Here is a 23,888-nt window from a genome sequence, read left to right as displayed (position 1 = left end):
CGCCCTTCAATATCAATGCTTCCTCAATGAGAACTGGTTTAACTGTTTAATATAATAGTTTAATGTAATAATAATAGACAGCCAATTAAATCGTTGTTCACTTGCGCCAGGCCAACGTAGTTGAAGTTCATAAACAGACGAGGAGACAACATGATGTCCCACATCACCAAATTAAGAATTTGCAGCCAAACGCCAAGAGGGGTGGACAAGTCCCCTTCGAATTGTTATTGAAAAAGTCTATTCGTGCTGCATGTTGTGTCATATTACTAATCTTTGACCGTTGGGACTTGACCAGTTATCATTATTTTGGACTACAAAACACAGTGGTCTTCTTTGATGAACCCCAGAACACAACACCGCCAACATGTTTTGTCGACTATATATATATATATGTCAGGGTAGAGACTGCGATCTGGTAGAATCGGAGATCCTACTAGTAGAGATTGCAATCGTAGTCTCTACTGGTAGTACATATTGTAATTTATTGTTGTTTAAAACTACTAAGTTTAATGTTTCCCAGTTAACTGCTCAGTGCTGATTAAATACCTGACCTGCCTTACTTGGACCTGTTGTTATTAAACAATAACAGTTGATCTCTTGATGAAAGAAGTTGACTCCCAAAACATGTCCATGACTCCCTCTCATGACACCAGGGAGTCATGATGACTCCTAAATTTTTATGCCTAGGGCAAACACTGATTATGCAATTGATCTTGCTTGTAATCAGTTTTGTAATATATGTATATATTGTAATATGATCTCTCAAGTCACATTTGTATCTTTAGTCCTTATATATCTGTAGAAGTGGAAACAGTCTAGTGTTATATCTGAATAAATTGCACAGTGCTGTTCAGAAAAAGTGTCTTTGTTGTTTACCCACAGATCACTCGGAGTTTCTACCAGTTGAAGACGATTGCAGCCTCTACTAGTAGGATCGGAGTTTCTACCAGTTGAATTGGAAAATGTACTGGTAGAATCTCCGATTCAACCAGTAGAGACTACGATTACAATCTCTACTAGTAGGATCGGAGATTCTACCAGTAGAGACTCCGATCGCAGTCTCAATTGCATAATCAGTGTTTGCCCTAGGCATAAAAATTTAGGAGTCATCATGACTCCCTGGTGTCATGAGAGGGAGTCATGGACATGTTTTGGGGAGTCAACTTCTTTCATCAAGAGATCAACTTCTTTCATCAAGAGATTATTTAATCAGCACTGAGCAGTTAACTAAGTAGTAGTTTTAAACAACAATAATCGCTAGAGACTACGATCTCTACTGTTAGAGACTCCGATCGCAGTCTCTACCCTGAGATATATATTACTTTACATCTAAGTACATATTTGTATCCACCCAACCCGTATAGGTCCGGGTTAGAATTGATCTTCAGCAACCCATGCTTGCCGTAAGAGGCATATCAGGGGATTGGGTGGGCAGGCTCGTTGACTTGGTTGATGCGTGTCATGGTATCCCAATTGCGGAATATAGCTGAAATATTGCTCAGTGCGGCGTCTCTCTCTCTCTCTCTCTCTCTCTCTCTCTCTCTCTCTCTCTCTCTCTCTCTCTCTCTCTCTCTCTCTCTCTCTCTCTCTCTCTCTCTCTCTCTCTCTCTCTCTCTCTCTCTCTCTCTCTCTCTCTCTCTCTCTCTCTCTCTCTCTCTCTCTCTCTCTCCTCCCTCTCTCTCTCTCTCCTCCAATCTGTGATTGCTGACTTTAAACGTGTACGCTAATAAAAATGCCCATAACTGTCGTCAGCCAAGATTCCACGAATATCTTCACTTCACTTCGATTTGGTAACACAAATAATGGGTAGAATGCACACCCAAAACATAATTGTGTACGTTCCGAGAATTTTAAAGGTAAATATCTTTATTGCAGACTTATCCCACGATATTAGGAAGTAGTGGCAGGTTGGTAACAGTTGGGTTGTGTCCCGTGGCTAGACCACCGCCAGATGTCGCGCCGTTTCCGGAAACTTCGTTTATCCAGTTATTGACGATCTTCTCTAAGAGGTTTAGAGGGACTGGACCATTCTCCAGAATCTGGCTATGGAAGTCTCCTATATCGAATTTGGAACCTGAAATGATGAACATTGTTGTAAGTGAAGTATGTATTGTACATCATATACTTACAAACTCTGCAAAAACAAAGAAACTACACCTTTTCTAAAATCTCTGAATAACGACAATTTCGCTTTTAGGGACAGTTAAGGGGTATACCTTTCTTTCCACGGTGTGATAAGATCTAACATCAAAATTGAAGAGAATTCCAGAAGCCTGCAGTGCAGTTTTACATGTTGCTAGTCAATTCAATCCAGGCCAGATCTACCTTGGATGTTGTCTTCCTTTTGGGAGAAGAATATTTTATGATAAATGTCAATAAATGAAATATCTGGGACGAACCAAGTTTGTCCATCGCAGTCTTTCGAAGTTCTTTTATTTTAAGTTCTCCAATCTTGTATGCACATGCTTGTCCCGGCCACGTGATGTAACGGTCAATTTCAATCTCGATCTCACTCCTGCTCATCGGGGTGCGGTCAGCCATGTACGTAATGGCCTGCAGACGTGTCCATCTGTGTTGTAATACAAATCAAACATGAAACTGTCCAGAGGACTTACAGATCTCAGGATCAACTACCAGCCGACTGTCCTCATACCCAGTGGAGACATGTGCCCCAAGCCACATTAATTTTTGTTCCTGTTTAACGTCGCCGCCAGCAATTTTCAAGCAAAAAGACGGCGGTCTGCAATTAATGGAGTCTTGACCAGACAATCCAGTGAGTGACACTGGGTCAACGATCTACGCAATTGGCCATGGGATACGATGACATGCATCAATTGTCAGCGATCCTGACCACCCGATCGCCTCTTACGACAAGTAGGGGTTGCTGAAGATCTAACCCGGATCTTCACGGGTGTCCCAAGGCAAAGGCACATCTACATAACCCTTACATTTTTACCTCGAACTGAAGAAGGAGGCGAAAATTATTCAAGCAGACCTACCAAGTCAACCGGACCCTTAGCTCAGCGCACGGAAGCTGTCTGCCCTTAATTACTACGGGGGCAGTGATGCAAGATGACATCAAAGAACTATTTATGGAGACTGGCCAGTTATTAGGTACAGTCACAGTTAAAGGTCATTCTCAATTTGTTGTGTATTCAGTGACACTGTGAACTAGTTGCGTTACACGAGTGAGTGAGTGAGTGAGTAGGGTGTAACGCCGCTTTTAGCAATATATCAGCAATATCACGACAGGACACCAGAAATGGGCTCAACACATTGTACCCATGTGTGAAAGTTAAACCGGGTCTTCAGCGTGACGAGCCAATGCTTTAACCACAACTCTACCCCACCGTCTCTTTTCGGAATGACAGAACATGCATATTGTGTGTTTAGTATTTCGTGGCTGTTTTGTTGGGTTTGGGTTATTTGTACTTTATTGGTTATATATTTAATTAAACGTATGTTGTATTCACCAATTCTCTCTGATACCAAAGAAAACCATTAGAGAGCAACAAAACTGTGGCATGTGCACACAAATTACAAAAAAGGACGAAAATCCTAGTTAACTTTGCTTCGTTGTGATTAACCCCAAGCATATTTGCAGTGGATAAATCAGCACTAAAAATTGGTTTGTTACCGTCTGTTGTGTCCTGTTTGTAATTTGTGTGCCTATTTGTGTTTCAGCGTATACATATTCCACAGTTTGGTTACTCTCCTGGTTTTTTTCTGTAGCGCTACATCATGTGATAGTGGAGTACACAATCCAGAGAAACGAGAACCTTCACTGACAGCTTGTTCTGTACTTCCCACCAAACCAGTGGTACTTGGGGAAAGTCTGATTGATAGAGTTACTGTCTTTTGTTAAGATACCAGAGACATGTCCTCATCCTTCTAATGTGACAGACACCTCCATCATCACATCTATGTGTTCAGAGAGGGTATAATCTTCGAAGCTTGGGGAGACTGTTAACTCTACCTTGTAATATATTTCTCCAGTGACATATACTTGAGGCTACCACCGCCGACGTTGATGGTCCATCTGTTGTTCAGTGATGTACACAGATACATTACGATAACACTACATGTCTGCTGATACATTGAAGACATTGCAGGAACTCACCCAAAGTAATGTAGTCCCGTGTCAACTACTAGTCTGCACGCACGGAATATCTCTTCCCCATATCGACCAAGCCTGAAAAACGAAAGAAAAACATGGACACAAAATTCATAAGCGTAGTGAGATTTAACGCCAGCATCCCAGTTACATGACGGCGTGTCAGTCTAATGCGGGAAGAAGCCCGAAGTGATGCAGGTATCACATGTTTACCACATTGGTGAACCCATGAGCACGGGTATGGAATGACAAATTTCGAATTCTGGCGTATCCAAGGGACGCAACTCGCACAACGAATTGCTGCACCTCGGCGGCTGGGCTACCCACGCCCTTTAGCCTTGCTCCAAGGCTGTACTGAAGAAGCCCATGGATGTATAGTAATTCTATCCTTTAAAGGGGCAAGTTCAAATAAGCGGACAGTACATGACGCCTGTCTGTCGGAGGGATATCTATTCTTTTTAGAAATTATCATTTAAACTATTAATTTAATTTTACCTTAGGGACTTGTGCAAGTCTACCCACGCCCCCTACGTCCTAGTCTAGCAATTACAAAACTCCTGCATTCTCACCAATGGTTGCATGCCTATCAAACTACGAAAGATGCAATTGACATTTCACAATGTCTATCTGCCATATATGACTATATTCATACTAACAGCTCATCATCGTCTTTATAGATACCCAAGTATTCTCCTAAGGATTCAGCATAAAGACCCCATCCCTGAAATGGAAAACACGACAAAATATACCTTTGTCAAGGCGTCACAGGGAGAACACATGTACAGTGGCGATTCACTGCACAAGTCACGGTGCAATCTCAACATCTGACTGATAAACAATATCTCCACGATGTTCTCAGACTGAAAACCGGGCTTCAACAGGTCAACATTTGCCGTACGTATGGATGTTGCATATATGGTTACAAGAAAATGCAAATATGTGAGTTTTGAATCTTTCAAATTGTTTTTCAAATCCCTGAAAGATATCAATTTTCAATTTGTAGATGAGCGAATTGTTTCAATATTTTTAAATCTAACTTCATCCAAGATTAATAGGCAAACGCGCGGTATAAATTTATGGATGGATAGCTGAAAGTTATTGGTGACACCACGTGGAAGCGTTGTAGTCCAGTAACTGTTGGAACAATACCAGTATACATACTATTCTTTGTTGTTCAACAAAGTGAATGATCGAATTGCGTTATTCTTACTTGGATGTCGACCCCACGAAGCTACTCACCTCAGTATAGGCCGTGTAAAACGGAAAGTGGTATGGAACCGCAAAGTATTTCTCATATTCAATATTCCTCTGGAAGTCGGGCAGACTGGCAGTGAGAGCGTACACCGACTGAAATGGTGGAGAACAGAAGGTATTCACTCATCATATGGAAGGGAGTGTTGTTATACATGTACCCGCGATCTGAGAAATGGTCCATTCCCCTAATGACAGCTACACACCTGTAAATGATGACCAGGTACCGTCTCGTGAAGAGTCAATGCCATCATGCTGAACGTGTTCCTGAAAGAAAACATCAACGGAAATGAGAATAGGATTCTCCTCTTAAGAAGAGGGGTGGTGGGGTAGCATAGTGGTTAAAGCGTTCGCTCGTAACGCCGAAGGCCCGAGTTCGATTCCCCAAATGGGCACAATGTGTTAAGCCCATTTCTGGTGTCTCCGCTGGAATATTGCAAAAAGCGGTGTAAAACTAAACTCACTCACTCAGTCCTGTGTGACATCATTGAAAAAGTTTCCAAATGTCTAATAGTAAACATGTTGAGGACATTTCAAAATTCAACACAATACTGGCCAGACTAGTGTTTTACGTTGCTGTTCGTGTCAGCTGAACACTTGACTTGCCTTTTCATGTGTTTGTGGCACATGTCTGTTAGGGACGCTACACCACGAATCATCACAATTTGACAGTGAATCATAAACAAATGCTTATAGCACATTCGGAATCACACAGTTGATTATAGCATGCTAATCACGTATTTTTGTGAACTTACGTTTCGTTTGGCCTCATGAGGTTGACCTGGAACACCCCCTGTCGCGATCCGTCAGCTGTCCCCGATATGTACATCCCCCTGGTCCGTCATTAGGCATGGCCTCCACACTGGTGACAGAGGCAACAAGTAGAGTCATATTGTAAGTTGAGAGTAACTACTGCTTCCAACAATGCAATACAAACGACGCCTCAATAATCGCGCCTGTGACGCGAGGTATTCGCGCCCTTGTCGGAACATTGACGAAACATTTCCATTAACTGCAGACTTTTTCACTGAACAAAGATTCAAATAACAATATAATACCTTTATCTTCTGCAACTGCCACAGAAGCTAATACCACTACATCCACCATTTTCACAAATCACCAGTAAACACGTTGTGTAAGTTATATAAATTGAGCGGTAAAACATATAAATGTTCTCCGATTTGGCGTGTCACATTCTAGTCGTATGTATGATATTTAGGAAGTTTAACTATGGTTTAGACCGAGATGAGGGAGATGACAGGTCCAGGGATGTTGATAGATAATGACAGGTGTTGATCCGTTCAGTTGAATCTGCCAAACACAATGCAGCACTACAAGGTTCAACGCCATTTCATGGTGGCCATTTGTTGTTGGTTTGTGTGCTGTTTAAAGCCACACTCAATATTCCAGCTGCATAAAGATGGTGCGTAACTTAAACTTTATTCTTATACTACAGGGACGGTGGGGTAGCCTAGTGGTTAAAGCGCTGGCTTGTCACGCCGAAGACCCGGGTTCGAATCCCCACATGGGTACATTGTGTGAAGCCCATTTCTGGTGTCCCCCGCCGTGATGTTGCTGGAATATTGCTAAAAGCGGCGTAAAACCAAACTCAGTCAGTCAGTCTTATACTACATTTCCATTAGGACATGCACAATGCGTAGCATGAAGGCAATGGATATCATGAGTGAGTGGGTGAGTTTAGTTTTACGCCGCGCGTTGTATCAACACTGGGGCCAGTCTGTTTCAAGCAGAACTGCAAAAGGTGAGTGACTTTGGTTTTATGCCGCACTCAGCAATATTCCATCTGTATGGCGGTGGTCTGTAGATACTCGAGACTGGACCAGACAATCCAGTGATAGAAATCAGGAGCATCCTAACACGTAATTGGGATACGAAGACAGGCATAACCAAGACAGTGGGTGTGACCACTCGATCCCGACAAGCATGTTATGCCAAGACTGGGTTGCCGAAGACCAATTCTATCCCGAAATTTTCTCTGGTAGTCTCATTGTTAGAGTGATCAACAGTTACAGTTTCTTACGTGACATTGAGGTTTGGTATATTCTTGAATGCCCTCGACAGTTGTGGGTATATTCTGTCATATATCATGTGCTGGTATTCCTTCAGGAGTTGATCCTAAAACAGAAACGCGGTATTACAATTTTAATCTTTTCATGGGATCGTATAAATTGAGTGCAAAAGATGGAGACTTTCTCCAAAGCACCTTTCAAGAACATGTGTAGGTTTCGATCCACGACCTCTTATAGTCACTTGTAATACAAAGCTAACCGATCGCTTATAGAGAAGGGTGATGCTTGATATCATAAAAGGACAACCTTGGTTACGTGTTAAGTTGCATACATGTATTTGAAAATATATTAATAAATTGTCATATTGTATCTAGATTGTGTTTACATGCTTTCCATTTTGGCCAAAGATAACGATTATTAAGGGGATGATCCATGATCAGCTCTACAGATTACACCGGTGTTAAAGATATAAAGTTATAAAGAGCCGATGTTCACTGTACTTAAATCACCCCCAACTTACGGCGCTGTTCAGATGAAACTGGGGCTGCTCTTTCAACTGTTTGTAGAATTCCGCAAGGGTCCCATTATAATTTCTTTTCCGCATTATCTAAAAGTAATTCATTCATAAAGGTAGTTTGATACTTAGTTTGGAAATGTACATAAGGTGAAGGTGATGTGTTGTACCTTTAAGGTTTTACAGTTTGACAGACACCTTTTGTCTTTTGTGGTAAAATTAAAATGATGGCAGTCTTCTTAACCTGACTGATTATGTGCTTTATATAACATTGATGGTCTATGTTCATAATATAAGGACCAGAGAGAAATAACATTGATTTCATAAACACATCACTGCTATGAATATGCTTTTAAAAATCAAATATATTTAAGCACTGAAACATGGGTAAATTTACGGCATTACGGTATAGTAGGTTATTAAGTTAAGATTAATATGCCTGGATTTCAAGGTTTGATGGGGCAGTTAATAAATTCCTATTTTAATGACTTGACATTCTCAGACTTATGTGCTTGAAATTGGTATGTATTAACTCAGTTATATGAAACTGTAACTGACACCCTCACGGGTATTCTGAACTCATGTCAGACAAAAGATTCAACAACCCTCGCACTTCCATTAATCGCATTCGCTTACCAATTTCAACGAGAGAGTGGTTTGATTGAGATGGAGGGCTCTTCATGACATAATTCGGCTGTGAACTTTTGCACAGGTATTTATCTTATGAGGTTCATGATGAAAATAAGACGTTCTGAAGTTTTCTGAAGGTGCCAAGGGTGTATGACATGATCTTTATCAGAGTGACATATCAAATCTGCCCAGACAATAGATTCCATCCCAATCCCACTTCAGCCCTCTGTTTCAAATTTCAGCCGATATCATCTATGCGTAGGACCGTGAAGGGTAGCTGGCATACAGCGCTTAAGTTGATACAGTGGTTGTTCAGAGAGCCTCCCCTTGAAATAATGAACTGTATTAATAATGATTATCATTATCCTACTATCTGTATCTCTGAGCTGATCCGCGCCACTTCCTCCTTGCCCTTCTCATGTACTTCCTCTGGGGTGAGATCCACTGAGATGTGCCACTTGAGGCAGGCCCTGTACAGGTCTATTCCTTTAGACAGCCCCAACACACCGTACGTGGTACGTGTCTGGGACATGTAGTCCTGCAAGAGAACATGGCATGTGACTCAACTCTCTCCCATTTTATGGCGCTCACTTGGATGTGTTCATGACGTCAAGTGAGTGACGTCAGTAGGTGTACTATTGTAAAACAAAACATGGCACGTGACACAACACAGTGTTGATGAGTGACGTCAGTAGGTGTTGATGAGTGACGTCAGTGAGTGTTGATGAGTGACGTCAGTGAGTGTTGATGAGTGACGTCAGTACATGTTGATGAGTGACGTCAGTAGGTGTTGAGAAGTGACGTCAGTAGGTGTTGATGAGTGACGTCAGTAGGTGTTGATGAGTGACGTCAGTAAGTGTTGATGAGTGACGTCAGTACGTGTTGATGAGTGACGTCAGTTTAAGTGTTGATGAGTGACGTCAGTATGTGTTCATGTATAAGTGAGTGATGATGTGTGACGTCAGTAGGTGTTGAGTGACATTAGTAGGTGTTGATGAGTGACGTCTGTAGGTGTTGAGTGACGTCAATAAGCGTTGATGAGTGACGTCAGTAGGTGTCGATGAGTGACATTAGTAGGTGTTGATGAGTGACGTCAGTAGGTGTTGCTGTGTGACGTCAGTGGGAGTAAATGAATAGTGTGGATTAGAAAGATGGCTCAGTGACGCACATAGGGGTCACAGTTCTCTAACCTACATTACATCCCAACCACTGCCGTCAGATAGCGGGTGTTACAAACAAAAAACGAAGATTTGAAGGCTTGTTGTTTCAAAAAGCTTTCATGCTGTTTTAAAAGACGCCATTGCAGGGGCATCCAAATATGTACAATGTGCTGGTACACACATTGGACACGTGGCAATCACGGGATAAGAGAACCAAAACATTCCACAAAAATACAGACTGGACAAAGCCGTGGTAAAGTGGACAAGCATAAACACGTCATTGTCAACAACGTCCATCAGATTATCATAATTTGCATTCAGACATTGTGTCATCATCAAGCCGAATAAAGTTACCTAAAAGATTCTGAAAGTTGGCATTCGTTTCAATGTACATTTTGTGAAGTATACGTGGCTACCTGTTCTATGTAATCCTTGATTCTCTTGAATGCATGCAGCAGATTCACCACAGCCTGTCGACCACGAGTCCGCAGATCTGCCCTGGAAGTCGAATAGAGAAACGTCATGTAGACAACTGTGTCAACTTTACAATAGTGTGTCACGCTGTAGTCAACCGTATTACCCTCGAGTGAGTGAGTTTAGTTTTACGCCGCACTCAGTAATATTCCAGCTATATGGCGGCGGTCTGTAAATAATCGATTCTGGACCAGACAATCCAGTGATGAACAGCATGAGCATCGATCTGCGCAATTGAGAACTGATGACATGTGTCACCCAGCCAGCGAGCCTGGCCACCCGATCCCGTTAGTCGCCTCTTACGACAAGCATCGGTTACTGAAGATTCATTCTAACCTTCACGGGTTTATTACCCTCGACATCATGTTGGTAATGTCTTCGTGATACGAAACATCGTGAAAGTCTCCTACGTATAATAATTATTGAATGTCTAGTATCCTTTAGTTATCATACGTCCTTTATAATCAGTCATCACCTTTACACATATCTTTGAAGTTTGTTCTCACATTAGCTGACTAAATCCTACTTACTAACTGCTATATTGGAAGAGCTAGTGAATGGGTTAGAGGGTATTAACATCAAGTGTCATATCAATGTGGAGTAGAGACCGCGTGACACATTTAAAGGTGGTAGATAGTTTCAGGGTAGTGTACAAGGCAACGACAATAGCTACGACTATCGTAAGTCTGTATGAAAGTGTGGGACATTACTCTCGCCTTGTGCATCGGTGCTTTGACAGGCTGATATATCCAGTCCGAATCTGAGATTCTAACGCAATATCACCGGATTATGGAACCCAACTCTTGACTACTGGGCCATTGGCCACCGTAATCTGAGATACTGCCTGAGGGTAAACATTTCATGATTATTTGTTACTGTTCTATTATATCGTTTCGCATACTTGTCACTGGTAGAGATGGTCAGCTTGTCAAGGTCAGCGGTCAATGGCTTGTAGAAGGCTGATGTCTCTGGGTTTGCCACCAGCAGCTGCTGAATCTGTCCTGGGAGTTTGTCCTGGAAGTCAGGATGTACATATAGCACCAGATCAGGGACAGCTCATAAAGTTACCGTAGTCGTTACATAACTGTCTATATCTTTGACATTTGTTTCTTCAAAATAAAGGCAAGCTTCATTTTGCTCACTGTGCATTTTCTACTTCTAATCCGATGCAGTTTAAATGTTATTTTGAATAGACAAGAGCCTGAATGCAAGTTGCTTAACAAGGAATTACATGTTTCATGACGTGAAACAAAAGTAGACAGAACTGTCTGTCGTGTCTCTTTGTTATCAAGATCTTCCAAAAGCAGTAAAACGTAGCACGTGCCTCTGGATATTGGTGTAGGTACTACCGTGGTACCACATTATTCAACCTCTTTTAAACTATGATACAAAGATATGTTTTGCCTGTGACGCGTAATCTTGTATGTGTTCTTACCACTGATACCCGATGATACGTATGTCCGTTCTTGGTCGCTTCCTTGAACCGTGTGATGTACTGGTCAAACTGGAACATATTGTGTACATACGAGCGTTTACTTTATCAGAACGTATATTGGATGTTATGGTTAATTATATCTGAAAAAACTAAGAATTACAATGCAATAAACCTAACGTCCTCTTATGGTAATGATAATCTTTATTAATAATACAATAAACCTAACGTCTCCTTATGGTAATGATAATCTTTATTAATATTACAATAAACCTAACGTCTCCTTATGGTAATGATAATCTTTATTAATATTACAATAAACCTAACGTCTCCTTATGGTAATGATAATCTTTATTAATAATACAATAAACCTAACGTCTCCTTATGGTAATGATAATCTTTATTAATAATACAATAAACCTAACGTCTCCTTATGGTAATGATAATCTTTATTAATTCTACAATATTGCTTACAAATTTTGTAGAAATATCTTCGAATGGCACTAAGAAAAAGTGATACACAAAGAGGAGGAAATTTATGGAGGTTTCAGAGTATATTCTTACTTACGTTCGCCTCATAGAAAGAATGATGGAACCAGGACAGATCTCTGCTAAACAGGTTTTCTGTTTTGAACGTTTTGAAAGCTTATGAAAGCGTTGACTATAATAGCCGTTATGAAACAACTTGTGAGTGAGATTCATATGGGTTTCTTTAAACTTTTGGTGGACAGCACATGTTCCATTGTACCTCAAAAGTTCCAAAAAGTAAACAAAGGCTGGAGATCCTGGATCATGGCTGGACAAATGAAACTTGATCATTGCAAAGACGAAGTCCACAGCTCTTTTAAGTTGCTTTTAACGAACCCGTGAAGATCCGGGTTAGAGTAACCCATGTTTGTCGTAAGAGGCGACTAAATGAATGATCAGGTTCGCTGACTTGGTTGACACATGTCATTGTATCCACATTGCGTAGATCGATGCTCATGATGCTGATCACTGGATTGTCTGATCCATACTGGATTATTTACAGACCGCGGGCCATACAGTTGAAATATTGCTGAGTGCGGCGTGAAACAACCAACCAACCAATGCTTCTATAACGACAGGGCGGTGGGGTAGCCTAGTGGGTAAAGCGTTCGCTCGTCACGCCGAAGGCCCGGGTTCGATTCCCCACATGGGTAAAATGTTTGAAGCCCATTTCTGGTGTCCCCCGCCGTGATATTGCTGGAATATTGCTAAAAGCGGCGTAAAATCAAACTCACTCACTCACTCACTCACTCTATAACGACATATAACAACAATCAGATCAACACGCCGTAAACTCCAGCTTACCTTAGTCGGCCACAGCTGCAACCGGGAGAGGAATTTTTCGTAATCCTCTTTCGTTTCATATTTAAGTATCCGTACGCTGTATGCAGGATCGATCTGGTCGCCTTCCAGGAAGTTGAGGGGATTCAGGGGGCCGTAGCTGAAATAAGGAACTATATCTGTAACTCTCACCCTCCATGCTCACTTGTCCCACACAATGTTCACTGATACGTAATACAATTTATAGGCACTTATTTTAAGTGACAACTGAATCTCACTGATCGCAGTAAGTTAAACGGCATCCAACAAAAACAATTCAAATTGTGTACTTCCTTATAATATACTAGTTGGAATTAACATCACATAACAGATCTGTTATAGTCAACAGATCACCAAATGAAGTTCTTATATCAAAATGATGAATACTGTTTTATCTTCACCCGAATTAAACATTCAGAAACTATACCAAAGGGATATCGACAGGGTTCGATCATTAGGAATAAAACTGTGTAAGTACTGAATGAAGAAAAACATAATTTGTAATTTAGCTGTTGATATATCATAAAACAAATGTCGTGATCATAAATATATTGTATTACATAGCAACCATAAATTGATACTTGACAAACAATGTCATTGTCAGGAGCAGCGTAACAACGCAAGTAAATTACAATTATTATCACGTAAATGATAACGTTTTGTATCACAAAGTTACGTATAATTAAAGTGCAGTCTTATAAAACAACAGCAGCAAATCAGTCGCAGTGTAGAATAAAATATGGTGACATTTACAATACTGATACTCGTCGTATTTTGAAATCTCAATTCGGCATCACATGAACTTACAAGCGCCACTGGTGGTTGGACGAAACCGTGAACAGGGTGTCGTTAAACACTTCGTAACTGTATTTCTCCGACGTTGTCAAGTCGTTTGTGCTGATGGTGGAGAGTCGGCTGATGAAGTCATCAACCTTTGCCTGGATGAAAGTAGCACGAACGTACAGCTCGTATATCTCATACCTTTAGTGACACATTTGAGTAAGTGAGTGATATTGCTTTACCGCCGCTTTGAACAGTATTCTATCTACTAGTATACCAAGCGTGTCTGCTCAATGTGGGATGAAAGCCCGAAGTAATGCAGGTCTTAGACATCTGCCACTATTATGGTTTGGTTTGTTTGTTGTTTTACGCCGCACTCAGCAATATTCCAGCTACGATCAGTAAATAATCGTGTCTGGACCAGACAGTTCAGTGATCAACAGCATGAGCATCGATCTACACAAATGGGATACGATGACATGTCAACCAAGTCAGCGAGCCTGACCCCCGATCGCGTTAGTCACTTCTTACGACAAACCGCCTCCGTGGTGTAGTGGTAAGAGCGTCCCCCCGGAGAGCGGAAGGTCGCGGGTTCAATCCCCGACCGCGTCATACCAAAAGACGTTAAAATAGGGTACTTGTTGGTCCCTGCCTGGCGCTCGGCATTAATGGATACAAGGACTGGTCGGCTCGGAGTCAGTATACTGTGTCTGAGTGGGGTATTCATGCTTCACTGCGGCATGGTATCTCAGTGGGCTTGCACTATAAAACCAGCTTCAGTCTGTGCTAGTACAAGCAGCCGCACATACACTTACACACGCATGCACGTCGTGATATGAGTGAAATATTCTCAAGAACGACGTAAAACCCAATTTCACCTCACCTCACCTCTTACGACAAGCATTGGTTACTGAAGATCAATTCTAACCCGGATATTCACAAGTCTGCCACTATATGAAACTTGTTTCATTTGTAATTACAAGGTCTATTTTCGATTAAATGTGTTCGTAAAAATTAGATTGGTCTTGTGACCGCCATCAGACGTTCAGAATGGTTACGCGACAAGAATTGACGTCACCTTAAGCATTATGACGTCATGGCAGAATACAAGCCGACAAATCATCATGTACGTTTCTTTTCACAAACGGCTAGATGCTTTTAGTAGTGATTAAACTTATACATCCATTCACTGGCGTCCTGTATGTAATCACCCAAACAGTATACACCATCCCGTACACCTAAAGTGAATACAACATGTATGTATGCATTGTTGTGTGTGACAGTGACAAGGCTAGTGCGACAGAATGCGACAACTGAAGCACTGTAGTGCATTAATGTTGACAACTGTAGTGTAAATATGGTAGCTTAATACTTATGGAATCCTGGAAGGGACATTTGACCTTGAAAATTGTCGCTATGTCGCGTGTCGCCCTTTGGAGGAAAAGAAAAATATTATTCAAAACGCGACACCCGACGTCGCGACAATGCGACAAATGAGCGAAATGTCGCGTTGTCGCGATGTCGCGTGTCGCGTTTTGGTTTATTTTGCCTCATTTTATTTGTTTTTGAGAGGGCGACAATGCGACAACGCGACAATGTCCCTTCTCGGATTCCATAAATACTAGTATAGTTTTGCGATGTATCTGTCAAAGATGCTGGTGAGGTGAGGTGAAATTGGGTTTAACGTCGTACTGGAGAATATTCGCTCATATGACGACGTGTGTATGTGTATGTGCGGCTCCTTGTACTAGCCCAGACTTAAGCTGGTTTTATAGTGCTAGCTCACTACCATGCCGCAGTGAAGCATGACTACCCCACTCAGACACATTATACTGACTCCGAGCCGACCAGTCCTTGTTGTACCCATTAAAGCCGAGCGCCAGGCAGGGACCAACAGGTACCATATTTTAACGTCTTTTGGTATGACGCGGTCGGGAATCGAACCCTCGACCTTCCGCTCTCTGGGCGGACGCTTCAAAGGTATAGAACTGTCTTCACGAACAACGAGGGGCGGTGTGATAGCCCCAGTGGTTATAGCGTTCGCTCGTCACGCCGAATACTCGGGTTCGATTCCCCACATGGGCACAATGTGTGAACCCATTTCTGGTGTCCCCCGCCGTGATATTGCTGGAATATTGCTAAAAGCGGCGTAAAATCATACTCATTTATTCACTTACAACGAACATTCGTTGGTAATCTTTTAATTGCAGTCGAAATATATCGTCATTGACGTGCTAAATATGTGCAACCGAAAAACGCCGTCAGACATCACACAGCAAATCGTGCTGTATTTCTGTAAATGAATATGGTTTTGTAACCGGAATCATGGTATCTTTGATCATGTAAACTATTATTAACTATTAACTAAACCTCTCTCTTGGGGGTAATTCAGACAGTTTCCTTGTCAGACACCGTGCTGACAGTCTGTTAAAAATATAAAAATGTTTTCGCGTAAATACTTCATTACTCTGTCTTGGACATTGCTACAACTGACCTTCCAACTGTCGCAGTACAAGATCTTTCCTTTCATTGTATCATGATGTCCCAAAGCAGTGCTCTCTGTAGTGCGATATGATGTACCCAACATGTTTTACATGTTTTCCAATTTACAACTCAACATAGCAGAGATCATCTGGTAGCATCGGACCCGTGAAGGTTCGGGTTAGAATTAGCCTTCAGTAACCCCTGCTTGTCGTAGGGATCGGGTGGTCAGGCTCGCTGACTTGGTTGACACATGTCATCGGTTCCCAATTGCGCAGATCGATGTTCATGCTGTTGATCACTGGATTGTCTGGTCCAGACTCGATTATTTACAGACCGCCGCCATATAGCTGAAATATTGCTGAGTGCGGCGTAAAACTACACACTCTGGTAGCATCGACCTCTTCATTTCTAAGCATGCCATACTTTGGCACCATCTAGCCACGCTCACCTCCTTTAGCTCAGGATTGGCCATGCCTTGAGATCATCCAGCCATACTCACCTTTCTCGTCTCCAAAGACACCATACTGAAATCTTCCACTGTGTTGTCGTACGTGTGGACGCCAGTCTCCGTGGTAAACTCCGGGGCGTCCATCTCACGCCATCGGTAAAACTCGGCCTCCAGTGACCGCAGGTCAACGCCAGCTGATCCACCTGAAAATACCAATACTTTTGACGAATTGAGTTAATTATGCCGCGATTTCTAAGAATGTCCTAAGAAAGCGTGAAAAGAAAGTATGTCCATTAAACAGTCCTGGAAGATTATCAACAAAAGTACCACGTGGTACACCTTTGGTAGTACAAGGTCAAAGTTCGAGATCTGACCTATTATCAGACAAGTTTAAAAGTTCGCGATCGTTTCTAAAGCTCGTATCATTATCGGTTTAGAAATTACAAGGTATCAATCCAAAATGCATCAACGTGGTGACATAAGGCTACACCTCACATTTGCTGGCCTCCAAGCAGGAAAAGTACATGAAAATGAATGCGACAACAAATGTATTTGTTATTGACCTGAGTCGGTTTTGTTTGTTGTGCAAATGTACATTACAATTATGATATAATTTAAAGGATAGTTTTCCAAAATCGAAATAGACGGATTAGATTCTGAAACATAAATGCTGCGAATCCAGAAAGACAAAGCATGTCTAAAATATCTATGACTGCTTTATATGTAACCCGTGAAGATCCTGGTTAGAATTGATCTTCAGCAACCCATGCTTGTCTTAAGGGGCGACTGGTTTCATCGGGTGGTCAGGCTTGCTGACTTGGTTGACACATGTTATCGTATCCCGGTTGCACAGAACAATGCTCATGATGTTAATCACTGGATTGTTTTGCCCAGACTTGATTATTAGCAGACCACTGGACTATTGCCGAGAGCGGCGTTAAATAATGAAATCACTATTACGTTGTTATCAGTTTATACTTACCACTGTTTTAAGCTTCATCAGTGCAAACAGTAAAAGTACATGAACTGTCGTTATATGTGAAATGTACACGAGCTGTCAGAATGACATATGAAATGAACACTTACCAGCTGACGGAGCCATCTGTGTGGCCATCACGACAACAGCAACAAGCACCGCGCTGGAAATGAAGCAAGCAAATAGACATTTGGCAGAAACTTTGAATGTGGACGTCGACATGGCTGCAGTGATCTGCCGAATGCAGTGGCTACACTCTCCTACTCCCTCTAACTGCAATCAAGGATATTAAGTCGCCTTATTATTTATTCATGGTCTGAAATATAATAACGACGTACAGTGTATACCATGCATTACCTAAGGTGTAAGGGGCCTCTGTCACCCCCGGGACGTCAACTTTTAGCGGTGTTCCATGCTTGTCAATTTCAATGTAAATTGATATCACCAACGTCTCTACCTGTGAGGGGCGGTGGGGTAGCCCAGTAATTAAAGCGTTTGGTCGTCACGCCGAAGACCCGGGTTCGATTATGCACATGGGTTCAATGTGTGAAGCCCATTTCTGATGTCCCCTGCAGTGATAATGCTGGAATGTTGCTAAAAGCTGCGTGAAACTAAACTCACTCACTCACTCACACTCACACTCTATACCCGTAGTCTTATACATATTTAGGAGGGGATTTAACGCATATCTGTATATCTCTTACATGAAACATGCACACCTAAATGCTATCAGCCCGGATCGGGTGGTCAGACTCGCTGACTTGGTTGACAAATGTTATCGTATCCCAACTGCTAGATCGATGCTCATGATGTCAATCACTGGATTGTCTGGTCCAGACTCATTCATTTACAAACTGTCGCCATATAGCTGGAATAATATAGCTGAGTACCGCGTTAAACAACAAACAAACAAACCCACCAATCCGCTTGTACCCCTGTGTTGGATCGATGCCATGTTGCAAAATATTATCTCAGGTGCAGAGAATCTACACCTAACAGTTTGTGTGAATATGCACGGGCACCGCGATGTCACCGCGTGACAACCCCGATCTGGTTGCACATGTGAACGTACCAGTCACCCTGAGAGGGGAATCTCAACAAAATCTGCAATATTTCAGCTGAACGCCGAACGTTTTCAGCGTCTTGCATTCGTACGTAGGGCGGTGTGATGCTTGAGCTCGTCTTATTACCCAGCGTTTACATATTTCTATCACCCCTATGAAAGTAATAGACTATGCCAGCCGTGTCTATTCACAGATATGGCGAAGGATTCTAGCGCTTATAAGAACAAGTGAGAATGTGAGGTGTTCTTCTCAGCAAATCCAAAGCAAATCGGATGCGTGATTTGCCTGCCCAAAAGCGCCGACCATATATGTCTATAAAAACAGATTGCAAACATCTGTCACATACCGAACCAAAACAAATACATGAGCTGTTCGCCCCTTTGCGGAAGTAGACTAGGTCGGCGCTTTATCCATTTCTCACGTGCACACACATTGATACAATGTGTGAAGCTCATTCCTGGTGTCCCCTGCCATGATATTGCCGACATATTGCTGCTAAAAGCGGCGTAAGACTAAACTCACTCAGAAAGAGGATATTGCTATAGGTAGAGCTAATCACACTTTCATGGCTGGATAGAATAGGATAAAGCATTACATCGTGACTCGTACATAATAACGCTGACTCTATCTGTAATTGAAAATGAATATAAATACGCTTTATGAATATAGATAGGTTATTTATTAAAAGTAGATGGGTATATACAGGATACACGCTAACAACATTAATCCCAAACCAAAGGACAATAAGACACGACAATTGTATTTGGTGCGTAACTAATAGTAGCTGTAGAAATTGAGTGAATGAGTGAGTGAGTAACTGAGAATGTTTTTACGCCGCTTTTAGCAATATTCCAGCAATATCACGGCAGGGGGAAACAGAAATGGGCTTCACACATTGTACCCATGTGGGGAATCGAACCCGGGTCTTCAGCGTGACGAGCGGACGCTTTAACCACTAGGCTACCCCACCGCTCCCTATAGAATATGAACGCTATTGATAATCTTATGACTCTTAAGGAATCTGATTATCACGACGTTAGATTTGATTTCGAAGTTCGCCATTACTTTGTCGTTGTTTTTATCAAAACAGATAATTCGTTGTGTAACTGAGGAACAATTTCTGTAACCGTCGAACATTAGATATACAGAATTACTGCCTGTGTCTTTACAAGTCAAAACATTGATTATACAACAGTCTCGTTTCCTGTTGACTGGGTTCCGTCCTATTGTGCAACTTAGTACAATAACCAGTCCAGAATTTTGAGACCAATTCATTTAACTAGATACATAAATATTAATCAGTATTATTTGATACATCTAAGAACTTGTATTTTGCAACACTATGTTCCTAATAATCCTTGCAAACACGTCGTGCAGCGTGCTCTGTCGTACAGCGAGCTCTGACAAACGGAAACCTTGAAATCGTGGAAATCTCAAAGCGAGGCTCTGCCGCTAGAAACGTTTGGCGGTCTGGTACGGAATTGATATTATATCAATCACATTGTGCGTTATAGAACTACACTGAATAAGCGCAAAACACACATAACAGGTGTAACCAGTGAACCAGATGCATTGTGAATCATTTTACGACCTCATCAAACATGGGCAGTTAGGCCATGCTTCCTACACCTCGCGATAAAATATAGAAACACGATGTTATTAAAGTTTAAAATTAAAATTCATTTGTAAATACCATTTTCTAATGAAACAAGGAATTAGAAATTCAGTGTAACCATAGTTGTTTGTGATGTCTATTTTCACTTTCACACGAGATAATTCGGATCGGCTGAAAAGTAGGTCATTGTCTGTATAGGTTAATGAGACTCATGTTTCGGTTTGCGGTTCATTATACTGTCTGATTAACGCAAACTTTGTATATTCGGATACTGATAGTGAATAATCCTATTCAAATAGTTGGAAAAAACTGTTCATCAATGCATGAGGATAAACACATTTTATGACAACATATAGTTAACATCTGTTCATTATACATACAAGTTCAGAAAAAAACACATTTAACAAACAAGTTATTGTGTATGATAGTTGATATACATAATCAATAATGAATACTCATATATCTAAACATGGGATCATTATGCATACACAGTGCAAATGTGTCTCCGTCGGTATATATTAAATTGTTTACGTTAACGACCGATAAAACTATAATCTATCTAGATCAATCCCTACAGGTATAAGACAACTGTATCAAATAGCGAGGCGTAAATGTTCCTCACATTAATAAGGAGAGGACTGACTGACTAACTGAGTATGGTTTTACGCCGCTTTTATCAATATTCCAGCAATATCACGACGGGGAACACCAGAAATGGGTTTCACATATTGTACCCATTTGGGATTCGAAACCGGACCTTCGGCGTGACGAGCGAACGCTTTAACCATTAGGCTACCCCACCGCCCAATAAAAAGAGGAACGATTACATACAAGCAGTTTACTGTCAATGGTGTTGTGTACTGACCAATGAAAATGTTTGACCTTCATAGTAATCGCCTTCCTGTGTGTTGTGTTGGTGTAAATCTTTACCGACTGTCGTATTATCACATAGTTATAACTTATACAATAGAATTTCACCGAGCGCGATGGGTTTGATGGGTGTGTCCATATCTCGTCACTATAGCCTGCCAAGTAGCTGTGAGTGTTTAATCTCACATACATGTGTATACACCTTTACTGTTAGATTTGCTTGTAGGTATAAGGTATGTAATGAAAACGTTATGAACATTTCAGTTCCATTTAGGTTTAGCTAATAATTATATCAGTGAAACTCCAGTACTTATATCCATTAATTGAAACATATTGAATGTATTTTACTCTGCTATATTGTACGTCAGTGTGGAAAACCTGAAGCAATGTCACGTTACCAATCGAGAAAGCATCACGAGTAAAACTATCCCGAAACATTGTATATGTTTTAAAATTATATCAGAATGCGTGACGTGGAACAGGTTTCTTTGTCAGCTGCAGATTGATGGGATTTTGTTTCTTTGCGTGAATATTGATAAATACATTCCCTGAACAAGGTAACCGCCTGATATTATTGACTTAACATTTGTCGGTTTGAATTTCGATATTTGGATTTTGCTTTCATTCATATGTTATTCTCTTTTCGTTGTGGGCCTGTAAAATATTCACTTAGGCAATGTTTTAGATTTCTAGATATTACAGTTATTTTCGACTCATATTTGTTATGAAGTTCCAAAGTGCATAATCAATATTATATATGCTTGTATTATGCTGGTAAATATGTTGCTTGTTTCTTTGCCCAGTCCTTACCAACGTCTTCAGATTCCTTAGCTTTTGTAGCTAGTTTGTTGTATTCTTGTGTTACCTTTCCAATATAATCGCTAGGAATAGCAATTATATCCATTTCTGAATTATTATTTGTGTTCCTTTGACACAACCATTTAGACTACTGTTCACATAAGTATATAACAATGGTCGAATCAGCGAAACTAACGAGGACTGTGAAAAAGCTGCTGAAGAATGTATACACCCAGACGAAATTGTCAAATGACGAGAATTACCACAAGGCTTATATATTATCTTTGACGTGAAATCATTCAAAACAATTCTATATTGCTTCTTTGGAGTTGTGAAGGAAAGTATAGTCTTGCTCCTAGTTCAATGAATGAATAACCTAGAAGAAATATCAAATATGATGTGTCCACAATAATGGTATGCGTATTAGGAAAACTAGCAGAGAATACCTTCATTACAAGTTGATACCGAGTATTTCTTAGCGTCTCCCTACACCATGATATATAAATGTATGTGGAAGACATAACATTTCCCTTTAGTTAAATACGAGATTGTATCTTCATCTACACCCTGGCAGGCATATCCTGTACATCCATCATCTATACTAATCCTGTTGCTATGTCTACACAAGGTAGGATACATGCACTGTCTATCATTTCACTCTGACCATCTGTAGCGCATGCTGCCAAACACCTGTAGGGAATATGATCATACACATATCGACCATATCATTGAAATAGGTAGGTCGGCTATACTTACTAATGCAGGTTGTGTTAACCCAATCCTTCCCGAAAAGGTGCATGTGTGTTGTTTTTGCCGCAATTCAGGTATATCTTTGTCACCAGTTAATGGTAGTCTTGGCAACGATTCAAACATTTGAGGTGTTGGGAGACATATTCTGTCCCCAAATCACGAGGTGGTAAACATTTCCCCCCGACCTTTACAACTGGTATTCAACGGTCAGAACAGGGACCCCTTTCTCAAAGCTATCGTAGCGCTACGACTGCCGTACGTTGTATACTGTAACATAGACTTACGACAGTCGTAGCTACGATAGCTTTGTGAAACGGGGCCTGGTCCCCATTGACATATCCCTGTGACAAAATGGGTTGGGTAGTCATGATGACTGGGCTGAAACGGTGTCATGGTACAATGAAAGCCTGGGGTGAGTTTATAGGCAGCAACAACAATAAACAAACTAACTAACTAGTCAGCCATACATTTAAGACTGTCGTATTAATTCACGGACATTTTCGGAAGTCTGGTATTCGTGGAGAATTTGAATAAACATGGTGACGACATACCTCATTCCGTATCCATATGGTACGATATACCTCATTGACAGGTTGTTGTCTGGATCCCTGCGAACACACCGTATGTTAATTTGTGCGACGATATCCTGGTTTATCTATATTCGCGGTTGGCTGGAAATAACAGCTGTGTTTCCCGACAGGAGACGATTAGGATTCATTCATTCATTCATTCATGCATCCATTCAATCATTCATTCACTTATATAATTACTGGAAGATAAATTATATAATGTTTATCTTTTATAGATTTGGATGTCTATCTACTTCAATGCCGGTCCGTTTGAACATATGCCACTCAGTCAGGCATCGATTCAACAATACAGCCCAGCTGTTCAGCAACATTGCACGATTACTCTGTCTAGGGACCGGTTACAGTGTGGTCTTCCTGTTACGGACGTGACATCTAAATATCACCCAGCTGTCCAGGGGGATGTTGCATCTGGGTCGTTAGAGGTCACCGACCTTGGAGCCATGACCTTCAGATATCCAGGCACCTACCTTGGTTTGAAACAGACCATGGGCTGAAGAGCATGGTTTTAAAATATAGATCCTTATGCACAGGTAATAGCTATAAGCTGCACGTCAAATTTGT

At 41.2% G+C, this 23,888-nt stretch overlaps 2 protein-coding genes across 3 annotated transcripts in view; both read right to left on the bottom strand.

Annotated features, from left to right (window-relative positions):
• Positions 1–23,627, bottom strand: part of LOC124263438 — a 55,375-nt gene extending 31,748 nt beyond the window's left edge. Inside the window, exons 1-8 of one of the 2 annotated variants that reach the window (XM_046698084.1) lie at positions 23,289–23,589; positions 17,751–17,803; positions 16,716–16,867; positions 13,760–13,890; positions 12,938–13,073; positions 11,609–11,677; positions 11,075–11,187; positions 10,116–10,197 (exon numbers count right to left, since the gene is read on the bottom strand). In XM_046698084.1, the coding sequence (XP_046554040.1) occupies positions 10,116–10,197; positions 11,075–11,187; positions 11,609–11,677; positions 12,938–13,073; positions 13,760–13,890; positions 16,716–16,867; positions 17,751–17,803; positions 23,289–23,323 (771 nt within the window). In that variant the 5' untranslated portion in view covers positions 23,324–23,589. Of the gene's footprint in view, positions 1–10,115; positions 10,198–11,074; positions 11,188–11,608; positions 11,678–12,937; positions 13,074–13,759; positions 13,891–16,715; positions 16,868–17,750; positions 17,804–23,288 lie in introns of both variants that reach the window. The other variant, XM_046698090.1, reaches the window with a different exon arrangement.
• Positions 1,846–7,963, bottom strand: LOC124263457. Its single transcript, XM_046698107.1, has 9 exons — positions 7,916–7,963; positions 7,407–7,501; positions 6,121–6,227; positions 5,572–5,632; positions 5,354–5,461; positions 4,771–4,835; positions 4,121–4,192; positions 2,400–2,569; positions 1,846–2,074 (listed from the first exon to the last, which is right to left on the bottom strand). Exons 3-9 carry the CDS (start codon positions 6,192–6,194, stop codon positions 1,878–1,880), a joined length of 747 nt encoding a protein of 248 aa, XP_046554063.1. The 5' UTR covers positions 6,195–6,227; positions 7,407–7,501; positions 7,916–7,963; the 3' UTR covers positions 1,846–1,877.
• Positions 23,628–23,888: the final 261 nt, after the last annotated feature.

This window comes from Haliotis rubra, unplaced genomic scaffold (assembly GCF_003918875.1).
Source record: "Haliotis rubra isolate DU_JTF1 unplaced genomic scaffold, ASM391887v1 Scf120, whole genome shotgun sequence".
Lineage (NCBI taxonomy): Eukaryota > Metazoa > Mollusca > Gastropoda > Lepetellida > Haliotidae > Haliotis > Haliotis rubra.
This window is presented reverse-complemented; position numbering and strand designations above follow the sequence as displayed.